This window comes from Athene cunicularia (assembly GCF_003259725.1).
Source record: "Athene cunicularia isolate RWA chromosome 2 unlocalized genomic scaffold, athCun1 chr2_part1, whole genome shotgun sequence".
Classification (NCBI taxonomy): domain Eukaryota; kingdom Metazoa; phylum Chordata; class Aves; order Strigiformes; family Strigidae; genus Athene; species Athene cunicularia.
Window position 1 is genome coordinate 918,533 of NW_020799095.1, and position 13,581 is coordinate 932,113.

At 42.8% G+C, this 13,581-nt stretch overlaps 1 protein-coding gene across 1 annotated transcript in view; it reads right to left on the reverse strand.

The window, feature by feature from the left end:
* Positions 1 to 13,581, reverse strand: part of OBSCN (obscurin, cytoskeletal calmodulin and titin-interacting RhoGEF) — a 184,822-nt gene that overhangs the window by 152,618 nt on the left and 18,623 nt on the right. Inside the window, exons 7-9 of the mRNA XM_026842630.1 lie at positions 9,533 to 9,805; positions 5,969 to 6,244; positions 4,958 to 5,233 (exon numbers count right to left, since the gene is read on the reverse strand). Coding sequence (XP_026698431.1) covers positions 4,958 to 5,233; positions 5,969 to 6,244; positions 9,533 to 9,805 — 825 coding nt within the window. The remainder of the gene's footprint in view (positions 1 to 4,957; positions 5,234 to 5,968; positions 6,245 to 9,532; positions 9,806 to 13,581) is intronic.

Consider the following 13,581-nt stretch of genomic DNA (forward strand, 5'->3'; position numbering starts at 1 on the left):
AAATATTCTGACCTGTTTATCCTTCATGAACATCTTGACTGTCTCATTTTCAAATTTCTTATAATAAAGACAAAATTACATTTCCCCCTTTGTGTCCTGATGATATGTCTACACTCCACGTTCAGAACTAGCCAAATATAACACAATTATTCGTTGCCACCTTCACTATCCCATTGTTTCCATGAAGTTACCAACATTACAGTATTTTAGATAAAGACTGGGTTTTGTTCAGAAAATATCTTGCAACTCCATCTCAAAGAAATTACAAATATACAGTTGTTAATATGGAAAAATACTTGGCCTACATTATAAATAAAACTGACTTATAAAATTTGAAGTATACTTTTATTTCCTCAGAAATCTCTAATCTTTTAGAAAACTGGCCATAGGGAATCTCCTCTTAACACAAGCAACAAGAATGAAGTGTTTAAAGTCACTTTCTTCCACAGTATCACTTAGAACTTCCATCTCAACAAGTGGAGTTGGCATCAAAAGGATATCTTGTATAATTAGTAGCTAGTGAGGTATATGCATTGAAAGGATTGAACTGTCAACTTAAGTACAACTGACTGATAAATTGCATCTTTTATTAATTTCTGTAATGACTGCTTTACCTGCGCTTCCTTTTTTCATTAATTGGTGTGGTCTCTGTTAGCTTTTATATTAGTGTATTTGCAGTGTAATTGTATTTGAGATGTCAGAGAACAAATAGACCCTAAATAAATTGACTCCAACTTTCTTTCTTCTGGTTACTTTAAGAAATAACTTCACAAGAAATGTAAAATATTTCTGGTATGCCTGAATGATGGACATCACACAGCAACAGTATTTAGCATACACTGCCTTTGCCTGTTTGGGTCCCAGGTATGTACTTGAGTGTTGAAGTCCATGATTTTGTTGCTACAGAAGCACAGGCTCCAAACTATGCTGGACTAGCAAGCATATGGGGGTGCCATTGTCCTTCAGTTGCAGTGCAAGCATGGAAGATAATTTATCCAGACAGCTTCAGGCATTCAGGTTACCTGGCTAGGGTGACCTAGGAGGCTCCTGGCTCTCCCTGGCTGTCATGATGAACCCTTGCCATAACCTATGCTCCTCTCTTCCTCCCCCTAGTTGCTCTTTGCAGCCTCCTATGTCCATCTTTTCCCCTCCTTGATGACTTTCTCCTCTGCATACTGTCTCTGTCATGTCTGTACTCTGAGTGACATCAGCTGCCTGAGAGGGTAAGGAGAAGGAGTAAGTTCAGGTCAAGTTCCTACATTGCTGACCACAGCACTCCTTGTAATCCTGGGAGCTACATCATAGGCCTGCCATCAGTATTGCACAAACCATGGAAAGAGAGGGGTCCTGCGGGGAGCAAGTCAAAGCAAGAACCCAGCTCATAGGCTCTAAATTTGAGCTCCTCTGTATAGGCTGTAGAGGGGTGTAAGGTGGTGTCTTTGTCATTAATGTGTCATTAACAAGGCAGCATACATGGCCTATGCTGGGTGATGCAAAACTCCCTAAAGGCACGTCAGCCCGCTGCAGACTGAGCAGCAGTCTGAGATCTAAAAGAGCTCAAGCACACGCCATGGTTTGCTTTCAAAATAGGTTGTGAAAATATAAACATTTCGCCTTCCATCTACAACTTGGACTGTGAATATGCGGGGTGCGCTAAACAAATGACTTACAAACCAGACTTGTGTAAATAGGTGCTGTATTTAAAATGACAGGTTATCAGAGCAGGAATATTCCAGGTGGGTTACTCACTTGTCCTCTGCATTTCTGCCCTTTAGTGTTCCTATCACTATAAAAGCATTTTAACGTGACCAAGTCTTTATAATCAGCTTAAAGTGATTTACACTAGCCTGTAATTTATCTCAGAAACATATTTTGAAGTTAAACAAATATTCAGATTGTATTTCCAACCTCAGATGCGGTTGGTTAGTGAAGTTCCACTGAAACTGCAGAAAACCATTTTCAAGACACAGAGCTCTGACCCATTTCAAATAAGGATTTGACTGTATACCATGATTCTTGAAATAATGAGATTGCAGAATCAGCTCTTTTGCCTACTCATCAGTCCCAAGGTGTGCAGCACCTGCTTCTTGTTAATATTAAGCCAAAAAGCCACCCCAATACTCAACACTAAGTATCTAAACTTCAAGCTAAGTAGGGGAAGTTTTACACTACCAGTGGAGCCCTGGAGTATGGGAACCCTGAAAAGCTTTCTGAGCGCAATAGTAACAGGATAAATTAAGAACCAGAAAGCCACTGCAGTTTGAGATCATCTAGTAAGATGAGGATTTCTGCAGCAAAAGAGCCGACCGCTCAAGAGTACTCATAATCCCTCCTGACTTTCACACTAGATCATTTTCCAGTGAGTGCTGGACTTGCATGTCATGTTACAGTTGTACACATGAGAAATACAGCAACGGTAGCTAGGCAAGCACTCTCCACTTACTGCAGAGGGAGAAAGGTGTTACATTACCCTGCGCGGCCGTGAAGTCATCCGCTTTGAAAGAGAACTGAAAACCTTTGGTTTCTGAGGCTGACAGCTAAGAATAGCCCTCGGATAGAGAAATTCAACTGTAAAAGCACTAAATTTCTGTGTTTTCTGACTACACCTCTGCACTAATGTAGGAACTTGTTTCAGCAGCTGAGCATGAACTTGGTTTATACCAAGGGTCCTTCTAACAATGCACAGGTTGCATTTTCTCAGAAAGATGCCTCTCCAATCTAGCCTTACTGTAAGCTATCCTTCACCGAACCTGGCAGTTGCCTGAGCTAGAACCATGAGCTACACAATTCATGAAAAGGAGCCAGAGTGCCTCAACTCACACCCTGTGTACCTCACACAGAGTGGGGATACACAACAGCTGATGGCTTACGATACATGCTATGGGGAGCAGCAAAGCTTTATGCTATAGCAGTAGTTGTGCATTGCACAAAGGTGGAGGGAATGGGATGCCCCAAGACAGTAGGAAAGCAGTAAAAACTGCAACCTTGACAAGGGAGCAGCACTCGAGCTATGCCCTGCAAGGACTTCAGGTCTCCAGCATGGCTGCAAGCAGGAAAGTCAATACACTCCCTATGCAGCTGGTTTTCTACAAAGCTGATAAAATCACAGAATCATCTCAGTTGGAAAAGCCCTTGAAGCTCCTCCAGCCCAACCATGAACCTCACCCTGACCGTTCCCAACTCCACCAGATCCCTCAGCGCTGGGTCAGCCCGACTCTTCAACCCCTCCAGGGATCCCGGGGACTCCCCCCCTGCCCTGGGCAGCCCATTCCAACGCCCAACAGCCCCTTCTGCAAAGAAATCCTTCCTCAGAGCCAGCCTGACCCTGCCCTGGGCAGCTTGAGGCCATTTCCTCTGGGCCTGGCGCTGGCTCCTTGGCTCCAGAGACTCATCCCCCCTCTCTGCCCCCTCCTGTCAGGGAGTTGCAGAGGGCCAGGAGGTCTCCCCTCAGCCTCCTCTTCTCCAGACTGAACCCCCCCAGTTCCCTCAGCCGCTCCCCATCAGACCTGTGCTCCAGACCCTGCACCAGCTCCGTTGCCCTTCTCTGGCCATGCTTGAGTCATTCAATGGCCTTTTTGGGGTGAGGGGCCCAACACTGAACCCACTCATTGAGGGGTGGCCTCACCAGTGCCGAGCACAGGGCTCAGATCCCTCCCTGTCCCTGCTGGCCACGCTGGTGCTGACACAAGCCAGGATGCCATTGGCCTCCTTGGCCCCCTGGGCACACTGCTGGCTCATGCCAGACCTCTGCCAGCATTATGGTCCCAGCGTGATGCTGTAAGAAAGCAGAAGAGAAAATAGATTCCCTGTTCTGATCAGCTTAGAATATGAGACAAGGACTGTAACATTAACAGAGAGGCTGCAAAGACAACAAAGAGTTATGAATATGAACAAAACAAAATTAAACCCTTTCTTATTATCCAGTCCAGAAATGATCACTCAGAATGTAGGTGACATGTCCATGGCTGCTGGGGGCCTGAGATTAAATTTACTGGACCTCTTGAAAAATCTATTGAGACCAAAGAAATCTCTAGAGCACTCAGAATGAAAGAAAAGCCTCAGTATTAAATCCTCAGACTCCAAATCGTGTCGTTATGGAGAAAAATGCAAATACAAATAAACATTCCTCGACTCATGACTGGTCATTACAGGTGTAGAAATCCCAATGAACAGTCATCACCACTGGATTCAGCAGAACACAGATTGAAGTGCAGCTGATATAAAATTTTTAGGACAATACAGTGCCATCAATTCCCAAACATTCTCAATGCAGTCACAATAAAGTAGGGAACTTGTAAACGCTACTGTTTAAATATTGCTTGACAGACAAGCATTTGCACCAGTTCTCAGAGTCACAACTGGGTATCCAATGACAGATGAAAGAAGTGGCGAAGGGAAAGCCAGATGAAAGGTTGTAAATACAAATAATAATTCAAGTTGGACATATCCGCAGCCATTTCTGTTCCTCATCCACAAAAGTTTCACGGTGCACAGAGTTATGAGGCTGTGCTTACACATGTGTTTGCACAGCCAGACTTTGGAATAATTGAAGCAATTCTCAGTTTTGGGAGGGAGGACATTATGTGGAGAAAAGATGCAGAAAAAAGGGGAAGAAAAAAGGAACATTCATGGAAAAAAAAGCAATAAAAAGTGGAGGAAAAACCAATACTGATGAACAAATTGGAAGAGGTACTTTAACACAGTGCCTGCTAACGAAACCTCTCAATACACTATCTGAGCCTACGGAGACATACAGGGAGTTGAGGAGCTGATATCAGGTTACCCACAGGAAACCTCTGTAACTGCCCAGTCATTCCCTACCTCGCTGAAATGATAGTTTAGACGAACATCAGAAAGTACTTCAACAGTATTTCTAGAATTTTGAGACAGAAAAAGGCAGAAAAAAGCCAGACACAAAGAAAAAGCAATGAAATATCAAACAAAAAAGGTCTCCCACCTGTGACGTCAAGCTTGAAGGTCAGTTTCTGGCCAGCAGCCTCGCAGGTGTACTCCCCAGCATCCTTCTTCTCCACCTGACCCACCACCAGGCGACGCGATTTGCCCTGAGACTCCACCTTGAACTTCTTGCTCGAGGTGATCAGTTTCCCCTCCTTGTACCATTTCACGTCGGTCTTCTCCTGGGCCACCTCGCAGCTCAGGGTGGCATCTTCTGTCAGTGCAGCTTTCACCTCTTTCTTCACCTTGTCCTTGTTTGTAAACACATCTTCTGTCTCTGTTATGAAAGACACAATAGTCACAGATAGTTTTGCAGTTATCTTCTCTAGTGCTTTGTCAAGTTTTCTCTATTTCACTAAACTTGACCCTGACAGGTAGTGTCATGATGGTGCTTAATGTGACTTCATCTCTATTTTGCTGATAAGAGGTGAATAGGTGTATGGAAACTCCTGCATAATGTTAAAAATCTCACAGATTGTGCACAGATTTAAACCTGGGATTTAGAGCACCAACATGCACTGACTGACATCTCCTCCCTCTTCTCTCTCTTTCTCTTCCTATTTCTCTCCAAGCTTCAGTGAATCAGAAAGGAACAGCCCTTGGCTCCTCCCGTCTAGGAACCATTTCCTCTTTCTCTGCCTATTTGGGTCACTCAAATTCAGTCATTCTCCATCTCATCAGAGCTCTTCAAACACCTCTCCTTTCCCTTTTATCTATCCCTGCAACTCTGCTATGGCCTCACACTGTGATTCTGCAGGAGTTTTTCTGTGGACACATCAGCTAATTGTGAGAGGTGCAGAAGTTATCATCTTTGCCCATCACTTTTTGTTGTTACAACAAATCATGGATGCAAAAATGTGTGTAGAAAATGTTCATTTGACAGCCGTCCAAAAATCAAGCCTTACAGCTTAAATATTTCACCTCAGGGAGATTGTGAATTGGTCCTCTGAATGTAAGATACCACTCAGAATGGAATATGCCTTTATCTTTGGCTTTTCTAGCCTTTTCTCACCTCTGACTTTGACTTGGAATGTTATTTTGTCATCCTTCATTTCACAGGTGTATTTCCCTTGGTCTTGCTGCGTCACCTTCTTGACAATGAGCTTGCGGTGTGTCCCCTGGGAGATCACTGTTGTCCTCTGGTCCTGTTTCACCTCAATTTGATTCTTCTTCCATACCACAGCTCCACTTGCAGCTGACACCTCACACACCAGCTCAAGGTTTTCAGAAGGGCTGACTGATATTTCTGGAGTTGTTTTGGGCTTGTTGACAAAAGTAACGGCTTCGTCTGGAAAGAAAAAGAGTAAGCAGTTTATTCTTTGATTCAGGCTTATCAGCACAAAGTTGAGATACAGTTATTACCGATCATGCTTTCATTGCTAGACACACTTGGGTGATCAAGTTTCACCTCTGGAGGTGCAATTGTACATATGGGTGCATGGTACCATTGCAATGTAGCTATGACAGTGTTAACAGTTACGGCAGTAAACCGTAGTTATGAGAAAAGTCCCTTCTGAGCTACAGCAGCATTATCTCTGCTGAGGAACATAATTGCCCAAGTTTTAAATCATCCAGAGTTAGTACATAAGGGTCTTCAGTTTGGGAGCTGGGTATTGATGAATTCTTTATACTGTATCAGCCTATTAGGTCTACACTGTGGCACTAACACTAGCCTTGTTAAGTTCTAGATAGATGTGGATCTATGCCTATGTGTATTCATAACCAAAACCCACCTAACTGATGTGCATCCGTATTCTGCATCCTTTCCAGAAGTCAGGCATGAAAGCTCTTACAGAGCACAGACACAGTGGCTTCTATCACCAGAGCTGTATGTGCACAGAGCCTTGAGCAGAACCTGGCCCAGCATCATGAGACCATAAAAGCCTGACCTGTGCTTTAATTCACAACTCCTGTCTCATCACACACCATAAAGTTGACGCCTCACTTTGACAGATGGTGCAAACTCCTTCTCTGATCTTCAGATAATTGCTTTCAGTTACAGTGCAATGACATTTATCTCTCCTGCATTCTTCTGGATCTTTTAAATCAAGTTGAGATGCCCTCAAGTTGTTGTCACTTTAATCACCACTCCTTGTTTCTTATTTCAAGCAAGCTCTAGGGAATATGTATTGATGCCTGAGTAAGCAAACAGCTTTGAAGAGATCTAAGTCTCAGAAAATCTTGTTAGAGGTGATGAGGAGCCTTCTTTAAATATTTCTGAGCTCATTCCTGCAACCCTGTTCAAAATATCAGTCCCACTGGACTAAATCTTCCCCAGACCAAATCAGGGTACATACAGGATAAGATCACTGATAAGATATCCTCCAACTTCAAGAGGACTAAGTTAATATATGAGCAAACAGCATCACATCTCTCTACTGAAAGTGATCTTCACAGTAGAGTACTCACAATTCATAAAGCTCAAGCTGTAGAAGTTCCTGCTTCGGTACCTTAGCTCAGACTCTGCTGACTGCACAGACTGGTGGCCACATGTACGAGCTGTGCATGCACACACGCAAACACACAGCCTGTGCCCCGTATCCAGAAACGGTACAGCATTTTCATCAACTCGGGTTTTTTTGCAAGTGTATTTGTAACGGTAAGAGTGAAGGCAACTCAGTGGACACAGGCACCATGTGTGTAACATGTGAGCAGATCTGTTCAACACACCCTGTCCCTAAGCTAATGAACAATATTTGATGAGTATTTTGGGTATTTCATATCCTTCATTCCATCAAGGCAACCCTTGCCTGAAGAGCAAGCTGATGACTGTCAGTTATAACCAACCTTAGCTTAGTATTGCATTTCTTTGAGCAGCAACCGTTGCTTTTAGTGACTGAGTATCACAAGGACAATTGCTATGCTACACCCATGCCAGGTGCATCTACAGCATCAGAGAACACAGATTTCATTAAAAATTGTAATCAATAGGACTGATCTATTCTTTAAAAAAATCAGATAACACCTCCAGAATCCTGCTGTTCAAGATTATTGGGGTATTATTATGGTATCATTACCATAAAGACAGATTACTTCCCTGCCCTAAGACCATGCCCTGGCTGTGCAATGCTGCTTCTTAGCACTCTGGAAAATTTTCATGGTGACATGTGAAACAAGGTGGAGATTGCTCTATCTAAGGTTTTGTTAACCGGTTGTAACTCAATTCTTGTTCATCGAAGTGTTCGTGGGGATACACAGCTATTTAGCAGATGCCAGTTTTCTTTGCCTGAGCCATGTGATGTTTTGTTACAGGCAATACAGATGAGCTTCACCTAACCTGCACATGGTCATCAAAAAGTTAGGAATCCAATCTCAGGTAATCATGCAGGCTTCCTCTGTACTTGATGTTCAGGCAAAGGCAGCTCCAGAACACTTTATAATTCCATCTTAGAGAGCTCTTATCAGACAGTATAAATCAAATTATATAAATTGTCCTTGGGAGCCAGTTCAGACACAGCCTGGTTGGCTCTTTCAGACCAGTTTTTCAACGGATAAAGTCAAGGGCTGTTTAATTATTTCACTCAAAGTGAAAACTGCATAATGTTGGATTCTCAACCAAAAAGAACTGGAGGCAAGATGCAGAGTGAATACCTGAGCAAACACCAGCTGTAAACTGGAAGCAATCCCTCTAGCTCAGCAAAACATGTAGCAATGCCTTAAGACCAGTACTGTGCTAGATTAATCAGTTTTGCCGAGTTTTTAGTTAGCTGATGGACAGCATCATAGTAACATGGATGTACTGTTACAGGTCACAAGCATTCAGCTGTTACTTCTCTTGAATTGCATCGCACTGCGGTACATAATCATGCCATGAGAAGCTTTCAGTAGAGTTTCAAACTTTAACTTAGGAGCGTCTTAAAAATTAGGCCCCAGACATAAGCCAGAAAACCACTTGTAGAAGAAAGACACCCACCAGGCTATGCAAATTGAATCAGCTGAATTTCGCAGATATTGAATTTCACAGATAAATTCTTATGTCATTTTATACTCTGGCTCCATCCTGGACTGGAACGCATCAATGACAAGCATCCTCTTCTGAGCTTGACCTGACAGCCACGTGCTTTAGCACATGCCTTATGCTGATGGGCATGTGCCATGGACTGATAGCTTCACTTACAGTACCACAGGGAGACGTCTCAGAGATCACAATGTCCTTTGGGAATAGCAGGAGATGCTTAACACTCACAATCAGGAGTTAAACTTGTCAAAGGAGGACACAGGACTTTCACAGTTAGAATTTAAGACCTCAGTCAGGAGGTTCAAAGACAATGTAAATGCTGAGCTAGAAGAATAAAAGCCAGATGTGGTGCTCAGCCTATTCAACTAGCATGGTGTTAGAGTCATGAATCCAACACTAGCAAAAGCTTGTGCTGACTTGAATACATAACAGCTTGTTGTATTCTTTTCCCATATTGTGGATTTGCATAAGGACCACAGTAAGGGTCTGAGTCTCTGAAATAGTGCTGTGCAATCTTGGCCAAAAAATCTGGCAATTTACAAATCAAGACAAGTATAATGAACAAAGTCCTGAGTTTCTAAGACAGACTCTGACTCCACACTTGCATCACGAACTTACCTGAGACTTTTAAATCGAAAGTAAGAGTGTCATCTCCAATTCTGCATGTGTATGTTCCTTCATCTTCTTTCATCACAGCTGAAGCCACAAGCTTATGCAGTTTCCCTTTATCTTCCATGGTGAATTTCTTGCTGGCTGTGATTTCTTTGTCATCTTTGTACCACTTAACCATGATGTTGGCCTCAGTGGTCTCAGAAACAAACTCAGCCCGTTTTCCAGCAATGGCCCTGATAACTCCTCCACTTTTCTCTTTGTTTATGAAGTTTGCAAGCGCTGAAACAAAGTACAGACACACAGCACTAGTAAAGAATTGCGTGGACATCCGTAAATATGTACACTTACATCTACATCAGGTATTCATTTATTATAAGACCAAATATGTATGTTTAATTATGGATCATTAGATTCTAATGCAGAGGCAGCCAAATTTCCAGCCTTTGTAAACCATATACCTGATTATCACATGTCCAAAACCCAGAACATATATACAACACAGGAGGATGAGTCAAGGGGGGGAGAAGCCCTAGGCCAAATATCTGAGAGAGGTGAGTAAAGAAATGAAATAAGCAAACTAGAGGGAAAGCAATGAAGGTTATTCAATCATTGTATTATAACCACCTGGGAAATAAACCGACTCCAAAAGAGGTTAAAATGTAATCTACAGAAATCAAATGATATTAAATTAAAAATTGAATCAGATAGGACTGAAATGAATATAAATTTCTTCCTGGAAATTAACTGGGGCACAGAAGATAAACAATAAATCTGTCACCATGTTAATATGTAGTGAAATATTTCAGTCACCAATTGCCTCAAAGATTCAAAACCCCACCAATATCCTAGTTAAAAATGAGAGCCTAAAACCACAGTCTCATCTCACTTTAAATAACGGAATTAATTTTCAAACATCATCTTAACATATTTTTAAAAACAACTCACACAATCAAGTCACTTTGTTGAGACTGTGCAGTCAAAGTTATTAAAAATCGAAGACTTGATTATATGTGTGTTTTCCTTAATTTCAAGAAAATATTTGCATAATACAAATTAATAACTCTGCAGAATGTCTGACAAAAACAGTTCTTAGCTTTCATTGCTGATACTGTAACAAGCAGTTATAGTCCATGATCTGGACCGAAGTGTGATTCTCTCAGACTTTTGCTCCCAAGGTGTTATTATCAGGGCTACAACCTGGTGCAACACATGGGGGTTCTCCTTTAGCTCCGAGGCCCTACCCACAAGGATGGGTTCTGCATTTATTTTCCTTGCTTTTAAGCACATTAGATTTCTCCAAGTCTGTGGTAGTGCTTTTAATTACAGACAAATATTTGGTAGGGAACCAATAATCACCGACTCATACAGCAGCAGAGTCTGGAAACCTGAAAGTGAAGAGCGAATTGACTGGCCAAGCAGTACACAGGTAAGAAAGGAAAACAAAACCCCGGTTCCAAATCTCCTCCAATCTAAGACTAAGAAAGACCTAACAAGAAAATAAGCAGTGAAAGGGAAGGGAAGGACATGATGGTGCAGCCAAGGGCCTCTCTAGCTATGGTCCTCAAGGGACTCTATTCAATCACCAGCTTCTGGAAGGGACAGGAGCTTGCATCTGACCTCTCCGGGTCCCTACCAGTCCTGTTTTCTAGGGTTTAGTAAGTCTGCTTATTAGAAGCAATACCTATGGGTAAAGAAGACATACCAGAAGCATTTAAACCAGGGAAAACCTTTTTTTACTGTTTTTTTCTTGGGGGCTCTCTTTCCACTTGTTTCTCTAATGACTCCTAACTGTGGAGCTTTCCTTTCAGTAGGACAACACCACAGTCATAGAATCACAGAATCATACAATGGTTTGGGTTTGCAGGGACCTTGAAGTTCATCCAGTTCCACCCCCTCTGCCCCGGGCAGGGACACCTTCCACTAGCCCAGGTTGCCCAAAGCCCTGTCCAACCTGGGCTTGAACCCTTCCAGGGAGGGGGCAGCCACAGCACCCTCACAGGGAATAATTTCTTCTTCAGATCTGATCTAAATCTCCACTCTTTCAGTTTAAAACCGTTACCCCTTGTCCTATGCATACACCCCTGATCAAGAGTCCCTCCCCGCTTTCTTGTAGCCCCTCTAAGTACCGGGAGGCCACTCTGAGGTCTCCCTGGAGCCTTCTCTGCTTCAGGTTGAACACCCCCAACTCTCTCAGCCTGTCCTCACAGGGGGGTGCTCCAGCCCCCACAGCATCTTTGTGACCTCTTCTGGCCCCGCTCAGGCAGGTGCATGTCCTTCTCCTCTACCCAACCATCTACACCCATGAAGTCTGCAGGGGTCAAACACTGCTGGGACCTCTACTTCTCCACCAGCATTACTGGAATTCAGGCTACAGAATAAAAGTTTAGGAGGAAGAAGAGGGAGATGGGTTCATTCATGCACCTTTTACTTCCTCAGAAAAATAAAGTGAAAAATACAACCACATTAGTCTGAGGGAGGCTTCTCAGATGACCAATTTCAATGCTGGAAATCACGTGTCAGATGATGCCTGGCACATGAAGTCTCACGGCAGTAAAAAGACTGCATTGATAAATGGCAAAGTGCATTTTCTAGCGGGGTTCTTTTGGGCAGGAGGCCCAGTGAGTGACACACCTCTGGCTGCAGCTCAGCACAGTGACCTCTCAGCAACCATGTGATGCCCACGTGCCAGACACAGCTGACCTGCTCATCAAATGATTCACCAGTTAGCTGTATCCGATTTACAGAAGGAAAGATAAAAGGTGGTGATGCTAAAAGGTAAAATACTGGGACAGCATTTGTGTCCTTTATCCTACAAGGATGAGATGTATCAAAGCTGGTTCTCTGAATCAAGCTGCAAACAGCAGATGTTTAAGTTACAGCTTGTCAATGCAGATTTTAAAATAATAGCATTGATTACTCCTTTGATAGTCACATTACGGTGAAAAGCATATGGAAACATCCATCAGCTAATTCAATTACATCTGTGGGTAGACCTGACAGCTTGAAAAATGACATTAAAGAAAGAAAGAGAGAGAAAAAAAAAAACAAAAAAACCAAGAAAATTAAGAGCAGCTGCCAAAATGTAGACAGCAGTTCCACCCCTCCATAAATTTAGTCACATTTTTTAATATTTTTTTTCAGCTCTGAGTTTGCTCTTTAAGAATAACCAAGCAAGCATGTTGTCAAATGCAAAACACACACGTTACTCTGGGGCTTTGTTTTTTCTACAGAGACCAAGGAGGACAAGAAGCCAGCAGAACATGATGATGGAGTACCTCATACTCAGTGTAGAAACAGCGTGATCATTGTTGGAAAGAAGGTGAGGGGTGAGCTACAGGGCAGAACATGGAAATCGAATGACTTTACAAAGTTAACTTGACAGTTCAAAGCAAATCAGCTACTGAACTCGCCCAGATGATGTCTAGACTGTCCTAGAGTCAGGCTGTACAGTCTGAACCTTAGCAGACATCTAGATAATATCCATGAGGAATGGTCTAGGGATACATTAGGGCTTTTCAGACAAAACCTGATCCCCTTCACTCCTGTGAACTCATTCATAAATGCTTGCAGAGATGGGAAGGCTTGCAAGAGGAAGGCTTAATGCTGTTGGTTTCAGGGTAAAGGTTCAAGACTCCATGTCTTGCTCTGGAAGTGGATGTGCCCACCAGCTAGGGAACAGGCAATCAGGAAGGAAGGGACTGCCATGAAAGCAGGAACAGCCAAACAATGGGGCAGCTGTAAAAGAGGACTGGTTCAAATCTAACAAGCAGGAAACATGAAAATAAATATTTTGCTTTTTATTCTATAGAGCCTTCCATTTGAATACCTCGCAAATAGCAGTAAGCCCAGCCATCCAATGTGCCCTGGAAAGGTCTCTTCTTATTCACCAGGGTATTGAGAGAATTAAAAAAAAAAAAAAAAACAACCCACAAAACAACACAACAAATAACAAAAAAATTCTCACAATGCCAAGATGATCTTGGACCATCAAAACTTTAATCAGAGCTGAAGTAGCTCTTCAGCAAGTCGTCTGATATCACATAGCAATTATAGGG